Source organism: Vulpes vulpes, chromosome 1 (assembly GCF_048418805.1).
Source record: "Vulpes vulpes isolate BD-2025 chromosome 1, VulVul3, whole genome shotgun sequence".
NCBI classification, from domain to species: domain Eukaryota; kingdom Metazoa; phylum Chordata; class Mammalia; order Carnivora; family Canidae; genus Vulpes; species Vulpes vulpes.
In genome coordinates this window covers 16,570,824-16,588,407 of record NC_132780.1, presented here as the reverse complement: position 1 = coordinate 16,588,407, position 17,584 = coordinate 16,570,824, and the positions used below count along the sequence as shown (strand labels likewise).

General features: G+C 58.0%; 1 protein-coding gene and 2 long non-coding RNA genes across 9 annotated transcripts; 2 read left to right on the top strand and 1 right to left on the bottom strand.

The window, feature by feature from the left end:
- Positions 1–84: 84 nt before the first annotated feature.
- Positions 85–3,974, top strand: JOSD2 (Josephin domain containing 2). 7 transcript variants are annotated; one of them, XM_072757403.1, is made up of 6 exons: positions 85–472; positions 1,011–1,173; positions 2,124–2,225; positions 2,509–2,634; positions 3,392–3,586; positions 3,692–3,974. In XM_072757403.1, exons 2-6 carry the CDS (start codon positions 1,028–1,030, stop codon positions 3,789–3,791), a joined length of 669 nt encoding a protein of 222 aa, XP_072613504.1. In that variant the 5' UTR covers positions 85–472; positions 1,011–1,027; the 3' UTR covers positions 3,792–3,974. The 7 variants fall into 7 exon arrangements, with proteins under 7 accessions (XP_072613504.1, XP_025869543.1, XP_025869544.1 ...); XM_072757395.1 differs by having other exon boundaries at positions 302–430; XM_072757390.1 differs by having other exon boundaries at positions 305–430; positions 1,014–1,173.
- Positions 1,953–5,366, bottom strand: LOC112931211 (uncharacterized). Its single transcript, XR_012001465.1, has 2 exons — positions 4,969–5,366; positions 1,953–4,494 (listed from the first exon to the last, which is right to left on the bottom strand). It is a non-coding gene; the product is annotated as an uncharacterized lncRNA (long non-coding RNA).
- A 9,361-nt stretch (positions 5,367–14,727) lies between these two features.
- On the top strand, positions 14,728–17,145 carry LOC140598950 (uncharacterized). The gene is made up of 2 exons (XR_012001464.1): positions 14,728–16,178; positions 16,328–17,145. It is a non-coding gene; the product is annotated as an uncharacterized lncRNA (long non-coding RNA).
- The last annotated feature ends 439 nt before the right edge of the window (positions 17,146–17,584 follow it).

Sequence of the window (17,584 nt, the reverse complement as noted above, 5' to 3'; positions counted from 1 at the left end):
CACTAGGCTTGGTGCCACCATGGAGGATGAGCACCTGTGGGAGTCACACTCCCGGGAGCTCTCGCGAGAGCCTACACACTACATTTCCCAGAATCCTCTGAGCATCAGGGGGCGTGGCCCCTGCACGCAAAGAGGAAGGGCCCTGTAGGGCATATTTCCGGGATTCGTCGCAGCGACCGAATTGCAGTTCTGCGTCCTCCCGGCTACAGTGGACTTCCGAGCCAAGCTCCCCGGAAGTTCCGATCCAAGCCGAAGGGCCTCGCGGGGGCCGCCGGAACCTGTAGTCAGGCACGCGGGGGCCGCTGGGAGCTGTGTGCGTCCGGCCTGGCCAGTCACAGCGCGGTGTTGCCCGCCCCGCGGTCGGAACCCACAGCCGCCGCCCAGGGGGATGCGGGAACCCCTGGTTTCGGGGAGCAGAGAGGCAGGAGGGGTGAGGGGCGTTGCCAGGCAACGGGCGAGCGCCGCGGTTGGGGTATGGGTCGGGGGGAAAGGCTCTGTTCCTTGGTGTCCTGGGAGGGGGGTCCTGTTGCCGAGAGACAGGCGCAGAAAACCCTGTTGTTTGTGATAGGGGAGGGGAGTCTTCTGTTGCTAGGCGACTGGAGGAGACCCTGTTACCTAGAAACAGGGGAGAGGATTTCTCTATTGCTAAGAAACCAGAGAGGCTTGTTACCTAGTTGGGGAGGGGGTCGTCTGTTGCTATGGAACCAGAGAAGGACCCCGTTACCTAGGGACAGGGGAGGGGGTTTGCTCGGTGACCACCATCCCTTTCACTTAGGGATGTGGCAGGGGTAGCCCTCTGTTGCTAGGTGAGTAGGAGAGCCCTTTTCCTAGCAATAGGGGAGGGAGGTACCCCGTTGCCAGGAGAAGGCCTGGGGAGCCAGGGTCAGCGGCCCAGTGTCCCCTTGGGCTGCCCTGAGCCCCCACTTCAATGGCAGTGCCCCCCCAGACCTGCTGGCAGGTTGGGCCTCCAGATCCCGGGCCCCCAAGTACCTTCTTCCCTCGCCCCCAAGCAGGAGCCGAGGACGGCATGTCCCAGGCCCCAGGAGCACAGCCGAGCCCGCCCTCCGTTTATCACGAACGGCAACGCCTGGAGCTGTGTGCCGTCCACGCCCTTAACAACGTCCTGCAGCAGCAGCTCTTTAGCCAGGAGGCTGCCGATGAGATCTGCAAGAGGTGACCGTCACCCGCCCTAACCCCTGGAGAAGCAGGGTTCGGGAGCAGAGCGACCCAACCAGGTCTCACAGCAAGGCAGGGACAGAGCCCCGGGCCTTCCAACACCCACCTGGGGAACCCTGAGCCTGGGACATGGAGATGTTGCTGCCCACACCTGCCCTTCACCACGGCCACGCCACTGCCCCAGCTCAGACCTCACCTTCCCTTATCTGGATCCTCATCCTCACATCCCCTCCAGCCTCCCAGCTTCTGGATTTTCCCCGCCTGTCCACACTATACACAGTGCCAACCCCGCCCTCCTCTGCTCACAGCCCTCACACCGCTCCTCAGCAGCCCTGGGAGAAGTCCCAAGTCCTGCAGCCTAATACCCCAGGCCCTGCATGCTGTGGGTCCCCACCTTCCTCTGCAGCTTCTTAGCTCACTGCACCCCCCAAACCACAGTCCTCCCCAGTCCCCGGATGAGCCCTGCTATGATGCCTCTGGCCCTTTGCACAGGCTGTTTTTTTCCTTCTGGCACGGCTTCCTTCTCTTGGCAGCCAGGAATGTTCCTCCTCACCATGCAACATTTCAAACATCGCTCCTCTATTCCCGCTCTGCCTTGTCTCCTCTCTGTCCCCACAGCCTTGGTCCCACCCCAAGCCTGTCATCTCCTGGATCCCTCCTCCTTCAGTAACCCACATGAGGCTCCACCCAGAGATGATCCTGTCTTCCTCACTCTTGCTTACAGCCCTCCCATGGACCCTCCAGCATCCTCAGGCAGAGTCCCAGCCCCTCAGACCAATTGTTATAGAATTTATTCATCTCCTCTGCCATTCACAACAGGGTCCATCAACTCTTGGATGCCGAGGCCATGCTGGAGGCCCAGAGATGAGTCCAGTATAGGCCCTGCCCTGAGGGAGGTCGGGCAAACAGATATGCAGGAAAATAATACACAGACTTTCCCTCTCCAGCCCCTGCCCCTCCCCCTCCTCCTGCCCACCAAGGGCCAAGAGAAAGAACAAAGGTGCCACTGTTCAGAGAAGGCAGGACCCAGAGAGACAAATAGTGGCAAGGTGGGCCTCCTGAGCTGGGGGATGGCTGGAGGAGAGGTGGGAGACCAGATGAGGCTTCAGGTCAGGGAGGACAAGGCCTGCATGGGGAAATGTGGCTATAGGACAGGGCAGAGAGACTTGGGGATGGTGGGATCAGGCTTGGGGCTGATGAGCCATGGTGTTGAGCAAAGGGAAGAGTCCAAAGGCTGGGTGATTCAAGGTCCCTGGGACTCTCCTGCTTTGTAGGGAGGGCAAGACCTTTTCAGGGACCCCCCAGCTCAAGCTCTGACCATCCCCTGACCAGGTTGGCCCCAGACTCCCGGCTGAATCCCCATCGCAGCCTCCTCGGCACCGGCAACTATGATGTCAACGTGATCATGGCAGCCCTGCAGGGGCTGGGCCTGGCCACCGTGTGGTGGGACAGAAGGAGGTGGGACCCCAAGCACTGCGTCATGTGTGCTGAGCCTGGCACAGTGACAATATCGGTCATCGGTGCGGTGTGACAATATCGGTGTGAGATAAAGCAGAGGGTGGGTGGATAGGAGGTGAGAAGGAAGGGGTACAATGAGTGGAAGGTTTGCATGGGTGGATGATGGATGGATGGCCAGCCAAAGGGTTGGGAGATGGTACAAAGATGAGTGGGATGACGGGACGGACAATAGGATGAGCCGATGGACGGATAGTGGATAGGTAGACGGTAATCTGGTAATGAGGTGGATGGTAAATGGGTAATTGGATGTGTTGAGGAGGTGGTGGTTGGCTGACGAAGTGGATGAGTTAATAAAGGATGGATAATTGATAGGCAATGGATAGCTAATAGGTGGTTGGATAGTTGGAGGGATGGATGGACAGATGGACAGGTGGATGGCTAAAGACTGGATGAGGTGTTGGAGGATGGTGGGTAAGTTGTTGAGCTGGTGGCTGGCTGGCTGATCAGTTACATCAGTAGATGAATGATGTTTGGGTGTACGATAGTTGGGTAGTTGAGGGGGGTGGTCACTAGATGGGTGGGAGATTTGGGTGCATGGGTGAGTGAAAGGAAATAGTATTGCTGAGCGAAGACAGTCCTTGGGCAGGCCTAGGGGGCTCCTGCTGTCATGCCAGCCTGGCTCCCACGAGTTCAGTACCCCTGGGCCAGTGGGTGAGCACAGGACACTGACGGCTGTGTCCCCACTCTACCCACACAGGCCCCTGTCCCAGCTGGCCCTGTCCCAGGTACTGGGACTGATCCTGAACCTGCCCTCACCCATGTCCCTGGGGCTGCTGTCCCTGCCACTGCGCCGGCGGCACTGGGTGGCCCTCCGCCAGGTGGATGGCGTCTACTACAACCTGGACTCCAAACTGCGGGCACCCGAGGCCCTGGGGGACGAGGATGGTGTCAGGTGAGGGGGAGGCGACTCTGGGGCTAGGGCTTGGCACTGGCTCTCCACTCCCCAGGAGGCAACGCCCAGGCTCCTGGGCCTCAGTCTCCTCATCTCTCTGCCCAGGGCCTTCCTGGCAGCTGCCCTGGCCCAGGGCCTGTGTGAGGTGCTGCTGGTGGTGACCAAGGAGGTGGAAGAGAAGGGCTGCTGGCTGCGGACGGTCTGACCCAGCAGAGGCAAGAAGTGGGCCACCTGCCGTGCAGTCTCTACGCGTCCAGATCTGGCCCCTGCGTGCTGGGAAAGGGCTAGGCCCGCACCTCATGGACCCCGTGGAGGCCCCAGCCCCCTTACAAACCCCCTGCTCCCTGATGCCACTGCTGCCTCAATAAATCTGCTCATTTGCTCCCGGCCTGGCCTGCATCTGCCTGGGGGGCCCTTCCCTCCAGGGGCTCCTGGAGAGGGGTGGGGAGGGGGCCCCCGCTAGCCAGCTGGGCATTGAGACTAGAGCCTGGGAGGTCACGTGCTGGCTCTCCACCAGGTCTGGTGAGTCACCCACCTCTCTGGGCCTCAGTTTCTTCATCAGGGCCACAGGAGAAAATAGCAGGAGTCCCTGCCCTCATGAGCCATTGGCAGGCAGAAACCAGGAGCAAATAGGTGCGATCCAGGGTGTTTGGTGGGATAAGGGCAGGGGAGAAAGCAAGTTTCTTTCTGGATTCTTGATTCTGCTCCATCAGTTGTCCAAGAGATGGCCACGCCATGACCCCCGGAAGCTGCCACTGTGTTCTGTTAGGAGGTGGAGGGCAACCAAGCTTGTTCATCCACTGGCCTTGAAACTGGGAAATGATCCCATGTTATGGGGGGAGGGAGGATGCCATCTGAGGGTCCTGAAAGGCGGAGGAGGAAGCAGGAAAGGAGAGTCCGTAGGAAACCTGGCGAAGGAAGCAAGTCAGAGATGCTACGTGGTGAGCAGCTTTGAAGACGCCAAGGGCCAGAGCAGGGACACAGAGGCACCCCTAGGGGCTAAAGTGGGTCAGGAATCAGACTGACACCCTGACTCCAGCCCAGTGAGGCTCATTGGACTTCTCTCCTCCGCAAGTGGAAACAAATGCATGTGTGCTGTTTTAAGCCACTAATTTTACCAGAGCAGCCACAGGAGCCCGCACAGCACAGGTAGATTCATAAGGGCAGTTGGAGCCACAGCTGAAGCAGGGGAAGTGGGGAGGAAAGGCATTCCAGGCTGAGGGAACAATCAGTGCAAAGGCCCTGGGGAGGCTGCTGTGGCTGGAGTGAGGCTGGTGGGGCAGGGTGGGGGGAGGAGGTGACAAAGGGGGAAGACCAACCCTCAGGGATTTGAGCAGGAGGAGGACAGGCACCCATTTGGTGTCTTCTCTCCACATTCTCACCTGAGCGAGACCCCTCCTGTTCTGTGGCCCCTCCCCAGGGCCATCCATCCGCTTGCTGCAGCTTCCTTGTCCGGTTGGCCATTCACAGGGCTCCCCTGGCCCCCACCTCTGGATCTGGTCTACACAGCTAAAGCCAGGCACTCGCCCTCAGGCTGGGAGGAAGACACAAAGACAGGAAGCCCCAGTTCAAGGGGCTTTAAGAGGGACCTCCAGGGGGCTAGAGGAAGATGGGGGACTGGCTCCAGAAGGCTGAAGGGGGCTCTCCAAAGGGCCAGTGTGGGAAGGAAGGGGGCCATTCCAGAATGGGAAACAACTCTGAATGAGCTCTGGAATTCAAGGGGGGCAACCGCTACTCACTGACCAGGTGACTAGGGATGAGGGTGGGTCCCTGCCAGGACCCAGGCCACAGGGCCTCCAAGGGGGGGCCTGAGGGCTGGACCTTGTCCGGGACAGCAGGTGGGGGCCACCAGGGCAGTGACAAGTCAGTTCAGAAATCCCCCTGGGGTGGGGGGAGCAGTGTGGGGACAGCCTGGGGCAGGGAGCCCTGGGAGGAGGCCGGATGGGAGAGGATGGAGGCTAGAGCTGGTCCCTGGGGAGAGAGAGGAGGGACACAGTCCAGGCAGCTCTGCTCTGCTGGGCTGTGGAGGCAAAGGCAAGGGGGAATGAGGGGGGCATTCAGGGGTCTGGCCAGGGGATCCCAGGACAGTGGGGCCACCCCAACAGATAAAGAGTGGTTCAGTGGGATGTAAAGGATGTGACAGATCAGATGATATGGTGGGGGTGGGGTGGCGGGGGCGGGGGGGCTGGTCAGGGGCTCTGGAGATGGCTTCAGGGGTCTGGAAGAGTGTATGTGAGCCTGGGGAGGGAAGCAGATAGGGCAGGGCCTCTTTTTTTCGGGGTGGGCAGAAATGGGGGACCAAGAGACATAGGGAGGCCATGGGCGGGGAGAGGCAGGTGGGCCTCTGTTTGGGGCCTGGGTCCCTGACTCCACTTCAGGTTGGGTTCCTTCCGGACAGCAAATATCTCGCAAGGACACAAGCTAAACCCTGACACCAGAAAGAAGGTGGGGTGCAGATAGAGCAGGTGCTCGTGCTCGTGAAGCCAGCTGTGACGCTGAGATGTGGACTTGGCCAGTTCTGGTTCCAAGACTTCTGGAGGTCAAAGGGGAACTTGTAAAGCACAAAGTCAAAGAGCATATTAGCAACTGTTGGGGTCCTGGAACACCCCAACTTTGGGGGCAGCCCCCACATCTGCCATGCCTGGTCTCTGCCTTTCCCACACCTGGGTCTCTGACTCCCTGTCTCTCCCTTTGTGTCCCTCTCTTGGTCTCTCTCAGGCTCTGCCTCCTGGGTCCCCTATCTTCCCCCCACCCCACCCCCCTACCCTCTGTGCCTGCCAGTGTCCCCTGGTCCCAGACAGCCTGGCGGGACTCCCTGAGTGTTTCTATTCTGGGCCTGAGTGACTTCCCCAGGTGCCTTCCCAGCCAAGGCCTAATATGGTCCGAGCAAGGAGCCGGAGCTGCAGCTCGGGGTGGGACCTGACAAAGGGGGAGGGGGCGGGGTCCGGGCCCCCTCCCCTCCTGCTCTCACCCCTCGAGCGCTCCCCCTCCTGCGCTCTGCACAGGGCTTGCCGTCCCCACTCCCCCTGCAGAATGCACGACCCCCCCTCACTAGCCCCACCTGCTGGGGGGGAACCCCTGCTCCCGGGTACCAGGCAGGACCCAGGCTGGTCCCAGAGCTCCGCCGGGGTTGGGAGTGAGGGGCTCCCCAGGGTCCCAGGCCCCCCGTTGGGGGCGTGCCCCGCCAACCCGCAGGGGCGAGGCTGCAGTCACGCGACAGGTGCAGGGTGGGGTGACAGCTGTCCCCGCGCACCCCAGTGCTGACAGCTGAGGCCCGATTTAGCTCTCGGAGCCGGGGGCTGACCAGATAAGGTGTGTGTAGGGGGGTGGTCCCGCCCCCAGGGCGCCCCTTAAATTGTCCACGCGGGCCTGGGGGGCGGCCGCCGCCGACGCCAGGTGAGAGGGACCGGGCTCCTTCCTCGACTTCCCCGCCGTCTGCCCAGCGGCTCGGCCCATTCTTTCTCTCTCTCTCTCCTCCCCGTCTCTTACTCTCCGTCCCCGTCTCTCCCCGCCTGCCCCCTTCTCTCCGTGTCTCTCTCTCCCCTGCCTCACCGCGTCCTTCTCCGTCTCCCTCTCGCTCCGTATCCCTCCGCCTCCCCCGTTTCTACATCTCTGCCTGCCGCCCTAGCCTCTCCCCTGCTCGCTCCTCTTCCTTCCGTCTCTCTCCCTCTTTCCATCTCTCTCCAGCTCTCTTACTCCCACCCCTGTCTCTCTCCTCGCCCGCCTCTCCGTCCCTCCCCCCTACTTCTCCTGGCCTCAGTCTCTCCCTCTTTCTGTGTCTTGCCTCCCGCCTCCCGCCTCCCCCCGTCCCTCTGTCTGTCTCCCGTCCGCCTGGTTCCCCCCGTGCCAACCCCACCCCAGCTTTCGACGGAGGCCGCCAGGCCGTCCGCGGTGGTTTCTGCTCAATAAAGCTGTTCTGTCCTCACTCTCTCGCTCCCCTCGGCTCCTCCTTTCTCTCCTCACCCCTCCGCCTCAGATCCCGGCAGGTCAGGCCCGGGTCCTCCCTCCCAGAGCCTGAGCGACAGACCGAGACCGGGGCGGGGGTGGGGGGAGCCCCAGAGCGGGTGAAACAGAGACCCGAATAGGGGCTTCGAACCGCGGGGGGGGTGGGGGGGGGAGGGCGGCGGGACCCGGGGACGCAGAGGGACGCGCACCGGAGAGTGGGGGGCGCAGAGACCGACAGCGACTCAGAGCCCCCCCAAGACACAGCAGCTCCCCCCCCCGTCCCCCATGCCGCCCCCCCTCCCGTCCCCAGGCCGCGCCAGGCCCAGGACAAAGCGCCCTTGTCCCCGGTCCCGGGTCCCGGCTCGGGGCGGGCAGCTGGAGGGTGGGCTGGGCCCCAGGGGCGGGGCAGCCACCAGGAGGCCTGGCCTCGGCCTCCACCCTCAGACTCCCCCCCCCCCCCCCCACCACGTCCTCCTCTTTCTGACCTCCCAGCCTGCTTTCTGCTTTGCCAGGGAAGGGGACCAGCATTTATGAAGCACCTGCTGTACGCACCCGGAATGCCTCCTTGGCTCCTCTGGCGCCCTCGGTTCGCCCTCTGCTTGTTCTTCCTGGGCTCTGGCCCCCATTCTGAGGAGGAAACGGGACTTTTTTTTTTTTTTTTTTTAAGTTCCCAGTATTTGCTTCCTCTGGGCCTGTGCTCTAGCTCTCCTGTCCCTTGCACCCTGATCCCTTGCACTTCATGACTGTCTGGTCTCCTGGGCCAAGAATGCACATTTGTGAAGCACCTACTGTGTCTTCGGAAATTTACAAACCCTGTCTCCTCTCTTACTACACCTCTTTCTCCCCCAATTCCTTTCTTCCCCCTCTCCCGATGGCCTCCCCTTTCTTTCTGCTCCCTCCTAGGGGAGGGAATGAACACATATTGAGCACCTACTGTATGCCAGGTAGCTTACACATCTTCTCTCCCTTCCTCACACCCTCTTCCTCTCCTGTCTCTTCTCTGTTCCCTCCTTGTGGTTCTGGGCTCTATGCTCCTTTCCAAGGCAAAGAACACACATTTACTGAGCACCCATGGTATGCTAAAGCAATCGCCTGTGCTTTCTCTCCTCTCAACCTATTTCACTGACCTGTGAGCTCTGCTACCCTCTGCTGCTTTCTGCTGTCTGCCAGGGAAAGAATTGGGCATTTATTGAGCACCTATTGTATGCCAATCTCCTTATGCTCTCTCCCCCTCAATTTTCCCTATTTCTTCATTTCTGCTCCATCTGTTCTTTCTTGGGGAAGAGAACAAGCACCTATGGAGCACCAACTGTATGCCAGGCAATCAACATCCCATTTTATATCCTCTTGCCTCTCCCTGTCCTCCTCTTGCTCTGCCAGCTTCTCCCTTCCCTATGTTCTCTAGGCCCTCTTTTGGGTGAGAAAACAAGCATTTACCAAGCACCTGCTGTGTATCCCATGATTTGCCTGCACCGCCTCCTCCCTGTTTCTCCTCTCCATTGCCAATTCTTCTCGAGGTCACCTCCTCCCTTCTGCTCCACCAGCCTCTGGCTTCCTCTGCCCTCAACCTCCTCAGCCAACCTTCCTTTCCCTTCTCCTGTACCTGCACCTTCCTTTCCATCTTGTTCTCTCTCCCCCTCTAGGAAGCCAATGTGCATTTATTGAGTGCTTCCTGTGTACTCACAGCCTAACCTACACACTCTCTCTCTTCTTCATTTCTTTACCTGAGCTTTCTCTCCTCTAGCTTCTCCCCTCCTCTCTGCCCTGTCTGCTCTCTCCTGGGGGAGGAAATAGGCATATATTAAGCACCTACTCTGTGCTGCTCCTTCATATCCACTGCCTGTCATTGCTTGTTTCACAGTCTCTGTTCTTCCTTCTCTCTTCCTCTCTGCTTCCTTCCCTCCTCCTGGCTGCTTTTTCTGTGCTCACCAGCAGGAAGGGGAATGGCCATTAAGTGCCTACTGTGTGCCCACTGCTTTACATGTATTGTCTCCTTCCCTCACAACTTCTGTTCATTGTCTCTGCTGGAACTTCACCTCCCCACCTTTCTTGTTTCTCCTGGGAAAAAAACGCATACTTAATAAGCACCTACTATATGCCCAGCAATTTCCAGCAATGACTCTTTCTCTCTCTCTCCTCAGGCTGTCTTTCCTCCCATTTTTCCTCTGTGGTGGTTTCTTCACCTTTCTGACTTGTCTCCTCTCTCCTGAAAATAGGAGTGGGCATTTATTGAGCACCTACTGTGTGCTTGCCCTTTATAGGCACAACCTCCCTTCCTCACAATCTCCTTCCCCCTTTCCCTTCCTCTCTGCTGCCTCCTCTTCCTTCCTGCTCTCAGTGCTCTCCCTTAGGAAAGGGAAGGGGCACTAATAGAGCACCAACTGTATGCTAGGTAATTTACACACACCGACACCTCTCATTAAAACCTTCTGTCCTGCCCTCCCTCTTCCACTCCACTGGCTTCTCCCTCTATTTCTTCCTTCTCTTAGTGGAAGCTCTGAATTTTCTAGGCAGAGGGGATTTAGGGGTACTCCAGGAGTCTCAGTCACCACCACCAGAGAAGCAGCAGATCATCCCCACACACACACACACACACACACAGAGAGATGGTGACAACAGATTTGGGCTCCCATTTGATTTCTTCATCAGAAAAAAAAAATGTGGATAATAGTCACTCTGTGGTATAGAGGAGGGGCAAAGGAACTGAATTAAGAACAAGAGAGAAAGTAATATAGAAAGTACTAGAATAGAAGATGGGAGGCATTGATTCTTCTGGCCATTAAACCATGAGTTACTATCTCTCCCGGCCCTGCCTCAGGGCACCCTGCACCTGGAGCAGCAGATAAGGAAACTGAAAGTCAGAAGGGGAAGGTAACTGGCCTGCTGTCCCCCTCCATCTCTCCCTTTCCCTTGCTCCATCAGCCCACCCCCATTCTCTTGTGTCTTCTCTTTTCTTATCTCTCTCTGACTCTCTTTCTGACTCTGACTCTCTCCCAGACTCTGTCTCTCTCTCTCTGACTCTCTCACTCAGATTCTCAGACTCACTCAGATCCTCAGACTCTCTCAGACTCTCTCTCTCTCTCTCTCTCATACTCTGTCTCTCTCTCAGACTCTCTGCCTCCCTCTGACTCTCTCTCTCTGTCTCTCAGACTCCTCTCTGACTCTCTCCCTCTCAAACTGTCTCTCTCTCAGAGTCTCTCAGACTCTCTCTTTCAGACTATCTCTCAGATTCTGTCTCTCTCAGACTCTTTCTCTCAGATTCTGACTCTGTCTCTGTCTCTTTCTCGAACTATCTCTCTCTCTCTCTCTCTCTCTCTCTCTGAGACTCTCTCTCTGACTCTCTCTGTCTCTCTCTCTTAGATTCTCTCAGACTCCTCTCTGACTCTCTCAAACTGTCTCTCTCAGAGTCTCTCAGACTCTCCCTCTCTTTCAGACTCTCTCTGTCTCTCTCTCAGATTCTCTGTCTCTCTCAGACTCTCTCTCTCTCTCTCAGACTGGACTGTCTCTCTCTCTCTCTCTCTCTCTTAGACTCTCTCTCTGTCTCTCTCTCTCTTTCTCTTAGACTCTCTCAGACTCCTCTCTGACTCTCTTTCAAACTGTCTCTCTCTCAGAGTCTTTCAGACTCTCTCTTTCAGACTCTCTCCGTCTCTCTCAGATTCTCTGTCTCTCTCCGACTCTCTCTCTCTCTCTCTCTCTCTCTCTCAGACTCTGACTTTCTCTGCTTCTGTCTCTCTCTCGGAATGGACTATCTGTCTCTCTCTCTCTCTCTCAGACTCTCTCTCAGACTCTCTGACTCTGTCTCTCTCTTTCTCTTAGACTCTCTCAGACTCCTCTCTGACCCTCTCTCTCAAACTGTCTCTCTCTCTCTCTCAGAGTCTCTCAGACTCTCTTTCAGACTCTCTCTGTCTCTCTCTCAGATTCTGTCTCTCTCAGACTCTCTCTCTCTCTCTCTCTCTCTCAGATTCTGACTCTGCCTCTGTCTCTCTCTCGGATTATCTCTCTCTTTCTCTCTCTCTGAGACTCTCTCTCTCTTTCTCTTAGACTCTCTCAGACTCCTCTCTGACTCTCTCTCTCAAACTGTCTCTCTCTCTCAGAGTCTCTCAGACTCTTTCTTTTAGACTCTCTCTCTGTCTCTCTCTCAGATTCTCTGTCTCTCTCAGACTCTCTGACTCTGTCTCTGTCTCTCTCGGACTATCTCTCTCTCTCTCTCTCTCTCTCTCTCTGAGGCTCTCTCAGACTCCTTCTCTCTGACTCTCTCTCTCAAACTCTGTCTCTTTCTCAGACTCTCTCAGAGTCTCTAACTCTCTCTCTTTTAGACTCTGACTCTGTCTCTCTCGGATTCTCTGTCTCTGTCTCTCTCAGACTCTCTTTCAGACGCTCTCAGACCCTCTCTCAGATTCTCGCAGACTGTCTCTCTCTTTCTCTCTCTCAGACCCTCTGACTTTCTCTCTCTCTTTTTGACTCTCTTTCCGTCTCAGATTCTTTCTCTCTGTCTCTCAGACTCTCTTTCTCTCTCAGACTTTCTTTCTCTCTCAGACTCTCTCCCCCTCAGAATCTCTCTCTCTGACTCTCTCTCTCTGAATCTCTCTCTCAGACTCTTTCTGAATCTCTTAGGTTCTCAGACTCTCTCTGACTCTCAGATTCTCTCTGTCTCTCTCTCTCAGACTGTCTCTCTCAGAGATCTCTGACTCTCTGACACTTTCTCTCTGACTCAGAATCTGTCAGACTTTCTCTTAGATTCTCTCTGTGTCTCTCTCAGAGATCTCTGACTCTCTCTCAGACTCTCTCTGACTGTCTCTTTTTGGACTCTCTGTCTCACTCAGACTCTCTCAGATTCTCACTCAGACTCTCTCAGGCTCTCTCTGACTCTCTGATTTTCTCTCTGAATTTCTGACTCTCTCAGACTCTCTCTGAATTCTCTCTTAGACTCTGACTCTCTCAAATTCTCTCTCTCTCTCAGACTCTCACTCAGAGATCTCTCAGAGATCTCTCTCCAACATTCTCTGACTCGGATTCTGTCTCTCAGACTCTGACTCTCTTTGTCTCTCTCAAAGATCTCTCTCTCTCTCTCAGACTGTCTCTCACTCTCTCTGACTCTGTCTCTGACTCTGTCTTTCAGACTCTTTCTCAGACTCTGACCCTCTCTCTGTCTCTCTCAGAGATCTATGACTCTCTCTCTGACTCTGTCTCTCTGACTCTCCCTCTGTCTCTCTCAGACTCTCTCAGACTCTCTGACTCCCTCTTAGACTCTCAGACTGTCTCAGACTCTGTCTCTCTCAGGCTCTCTCTTTCAGACTGTCTCGCTCTCTCTGACTCTCTCAGATTCTTTCAGACTCACTTTCTCAGACTCAGACTCTCTTTCTGAATTCCTGTCTCTCTCTCAGACTCTGTCTCTTTCTCTCCCTCTGTCGCTGTCTCTCAGGCAGTCTATGACTGTCTCTCAGAGATCTCTGACTCAGACTCTGTCTCTGTCTCTGACTCTAACCTTCTCTCTGTCTCTCTCAGAGATCTGACTCTCTGTGACTCTGATTCTCTCAGACTCTTTGTCTCTGTCTCTCAGACTCTCTCTGTCTCAGAGATCTCTCTCTGACTCTCAGATTCTCTCTCTGATTCTCTCTCTGACTCTGACTCTCTGTCACACGTTCTCTCTCACTCTCAGACTCTGTCTCTCAGAGATCTCTCTCTCAGGCTCTCTCCAATTCTGTCTCTCTCAGAGATCTGACTCTCTCAGACTCTCCCTCTCTCTGACTCTCAGACTCTCTCTCTCTCTGACTCTGATCCCCTATGTCTCACTCATCTTTTTTCTTTCTCACCTGTTCCTGTCCCCCCCCCCCCCTTCTGTCTCTGCCTGGTCTGTGACACACACTTTCCTCCTCACACTAGTTTCTAGTTTCTTTTGCTCACACCTTCTTGATTGTGTCCTCCTCTCCCCTTCCTCCTTCCCTTCCCCCTCCTCCTCTTCCCCCTCCGCTCCTCTCGCTCCTGACCTGTGTCTCTCCCCGCACACCCTCACGCGGGTTTTCTTTACTCCTGTCATCGTGTTCCTCCGAGTTCCTCGTTAGTTCCCACACACTCCCCCATCTCTCCGGAAACGTGGCGCTTGCCCTTCTGCACCTCTGTCCGCCCACCCCCAGCCAGTCTGGCTCCCTGTCCCTGTCTGGGAGCTCGTCTCCTTTCCTCAGGACTCGAGTCCACCCCACGCCCCCCGCCCCGCTGCCCCCTCGTCTACCCGCCGCGTGGCCCCGGAGGTGAGGACGGGTCTTGTCCCGGGCGCGTCCGGGTCCCACAGCAGCGCCGCAGCCGCGCGGCCTCCCTCCGCACCGCGTCCCCGGCTGCCTCTCCGCCTCTCCTCTTCCTCGGCTCCCGGCCTCCGCCTCCCTGATGCCTGCGCCTCACACCGGCCCCCTGCTCCCCTGGTTGTTCCTTCGGCTCCCCGCTCCCCGCTCCCTCTCCCCTCCCGACCCTCACACAAACACCCGGTCCCCCCACGCCCCCACCCCGTCTCTCCCCTCCCCTCTCACTGGGCTCTTCCTGTGCCTTCTTTCGTTCGCGCCTTCACTCCTCCCTGCTCCTCGGTCTTCTCCCCGCCGCGGGCCTTCCCGCCCCGGCGCCTCACCCCTCCCATTTCCCCGAGCGGCTTCCTCACCGTCTCCGGTCTCTCGGTCTCTCTTCCTCCCACACCTGCCCCTGCCCCCCGCGGTCAGCACCCCTGCGGACCCCCCCCCCCCCCGCCCCGGCCGCCCCCAACGGCGGGGAGGCCCCTCTGGCACCAACGGGGCGGGAGGGGCGGCCCGCGAGCTAGTGATACGCGTCTCCTGCCTCCGCACAGTGGCCCCGTGGTTGATGTTTCCACGCGACTCCCGTCACGTCCCGCCAGCGCCCGGGACCAGCGGCCTGCAGGTCCCCGCAGCTCCTCGCGCACCGGGACGGGGCTGCACGGGCGTCACCTCCCGGGAGGCTGCAAACCCTCCCTTCCCTCTCGTCGGGCTCTAGCGCCGTCGCTCCTTTGGCGCCCTACGTCCCCCGGCCCCTTCGGCACGCCGCGGGCTCCGCGCCGCTTCCCCGGGGTGGCGGCTGACGCGGGAGCCATGTCTCCGCGGCCGGGCGTCCCCCGCCCTTCGCTCTGCCCTCGCTCTCGGGCTCCCGCGTCTCGTCGCGTCTCCGCGGACTCGCTCCGGGGCGGGGCGGGCCGGGCCGGGCCCGGGGCGTGCGCGCGCCTGTGCCGTACCTGTCAGCGCGCGCCCGTGCCTGCCTGTGTGCGCGTGCGTGCCGGGGCCGCGGCGGGCCCCTCTTCCCTCTTCCCGCCCGCGTTTTCCTCCCCGACCCCCCGCATCCCCCTCCTGCCGCGGTCGCGCTCCCGCCGCCCCTACACCCGCCGTGACGGTCACCCCTCACTCCACACCTCACTCTTCTCAGCCTGGTCCTCGCGCGCTCTCCTCTCCAACCTTTTATCCGCCACTTCCCTCACCCCCTCTCCGCGCCCCTCCCTCACCCCTCCTTTCTCAGCCTCTCGCCGCCTCTGCCCTTCTCTTCCCCGCCGGCCCGCTCTCCACACTCCAGTCTGCCTTAAAAAAAATTTTTTTAAAGATTTTATTTATTTATCCATAGACACAGAGAGAGAAGCAGGGACACAGGAAGAGGGAGAAGCAGGCTCCATGCAGGGAGCCCGCTGTGGGACCCGATCCCGGGTCCCTAGGGTCACGCCCCAGGCCGCAGGCAGCGCCAAACCGCTGCGCCACCGCCACCGGGGCTGCCCTCCAGCCTGCCTTTCTGTCCTTTTCTGTTTCCCGTCTGCTTCTCTCCCCTTCCTCGGCCTGCTCCCCTGCCCGGCCCCGCGTGGCCTCGGCCTCGGCCCCCTGGCTGCCAGCCAGCTCTCCGCTCCTTCCTGCCCCTCGCCCCTCGGCCTTCTTACTCCTCCTTACTCGTGGGTCTCAGCTGCTCCCAGCTGCTCCCTGCCGCTGGGCACCCTCCCCTTCTCGTCTCCCTCCTCCCTGCCCATCCTCTCCTCTGCTCTGCCTTCCATTTCCAACTCTATCCCTGGGTCCCTCTCCCTCCTTCTCCTGCCCCCAGCCTCGCTCTCGGGTGCCAAGGTCTCCTTTCTTCTCCCCTTTCGCCTCCTTCTCCCAGGACCTCCCCCCAGCCTGTCTTCTCTCTCATCTCCTGCCTCCTTGCTCCCCTCTCCTGCTGGCTTCCTTGCCTTCTATCCCGTCTTCTCTCGTTTCCAGTATCTCCGTTTCTTTCCCCCCTCTGAGTCTGTCACCTGTGTGTGCTCCTTCTCCTCTCAGATCTTTCCCCTCCACTGGCCTCCTTTCCTCTGACCCGAGCCTCCCAGTCTCCTGTCAGCAAGGCTTCTGCATGCTCCACGTGAGCTCTGAGGTCCTTTCCCTTGGCCAACCATCCCTCTCCCTCCCTGAGGTTCTGGAGCTGACATCCTCCTAGGGACAGGTGCCGGGTATGTGGCAAGAGCAGGGCTCCCACGCCAGGAGCCCCTGGTGGTGGAAGGGCCTTGGTGACACCCATTTTCTCTCTTTTCTGTCCTGGATGCTGGCCACTGCCCGGAGGAATGAGGCCTGCCACCCAGCCCAGGAAGGAGGACGTGAGGAACTGGCCCTGAGACGGGGTGTGAGTTGCCTAAAGAGATTTGCATGTAAGTGGCAGGACAGACTGGCTGGGCCAGGAATTGGCTCCCTCTCCACTCTGCTGATCCCCGGACTCCTGTCTGAGCTTGGTGAGAAGGGGCTGCCTCCTTTCTGCCCGGTTCTTCTCCCCAACCCGCCACCATCTTTTCTTCCTCAGGCAGAGGCATGGAGCACTGGCATGGAGCACAAGACTTCCCGACTCCCCGTTCACAGATGAGAAAATCAACACCCGTGTTCCGGAGGACTGGCATCTGCTGGGACAAAGGCTTCATGGAAACCCCGACCTTCCCAGGGGCCAAGAGCACCCCCACCCCGACCCCCCTACAAGGCACTTCTTTTCAGCAAGAGGGCCATGTGGGCCTGACCTCCCCCAGAACACCCAGGAGAGTATCCTATGGGCCTGAGAGGCATTCTTGGGTGAGGTGGAATCGTTCATCACCACCAGCTGATGGAAGACGGGACTGTATCCCAGCTATATTAGATGCTAGGAATGGTCTCAAGCAAAATTCTGTAAAAGGGAACATTTTACTCCTAGTCAGTACGTAAACATCATAGCCAGCAAGTTCCTTGGTATGTCAACCTAAACCTCCAGATGTTGTGTTTTCCACTCATCCCATGGGTGGATTCTCTCCTGCACTGCCATGGAAATGTATACGTGACTACTATGGCAAACAAAGGAGAGTGGGATTTGGTTTACAGTTTGCTTGGGAGCCTGTTTCTAGGAACTGGGCCAGATCAAGTTTTCCTTTGCAATGACGCCATCATGCCTTGCTGAACGGAAGGTGGGTGCAGGCAAAGGTGACTGACTGCTGGCTAGAGGCCCCAGGGATTGGACCCTGATCCTCACCATGAAGTCTCTCTCTGATGGGTTAAATAAAGGAGCCTATGGAACTCTTTCCAAAAGCCACTTGCTACAATGCAAATCTGGAATAGGAGAGTCTTAAAATACTAAAATCAGCCTTATATATTTTAAAAGATTGCCTGTCCTATAACTGCACCAAGTACACCTAAATAACAATATGGAACACTGGGCTGGGAAAGGGGTTTTCCTAAATGCCAGGGAGCTGGTAACATTTCACCGGGCAAAGGGCATCAAAAAGTGAGGAAGGAGACTGGGGAGGGAGGCAATCCTTTCACTGAGCATTTACTTTGCAGGTGCTCTTTCATCTTAGATAGACCAAGAGTCAGGAGGCCGGAGTGAGGGTGTAGGAGGAGAGAATGGGCACTAAGTTCCATGGAGACAAAGAGGGAGGGATATAGGGGTGTAGAAGGTGCCTGTAGCCTGGCTTGTGCTATCTGAGGGACTCATTCATTAAGGCTGGGGGGTGCCCGACAATGAAACTGAAATGGAGGGATCCCTGGGTAGCGCAGTGGTTTGGTGCTTGCCTTTGGCCCAGGGCGCAATCCTGGAGAC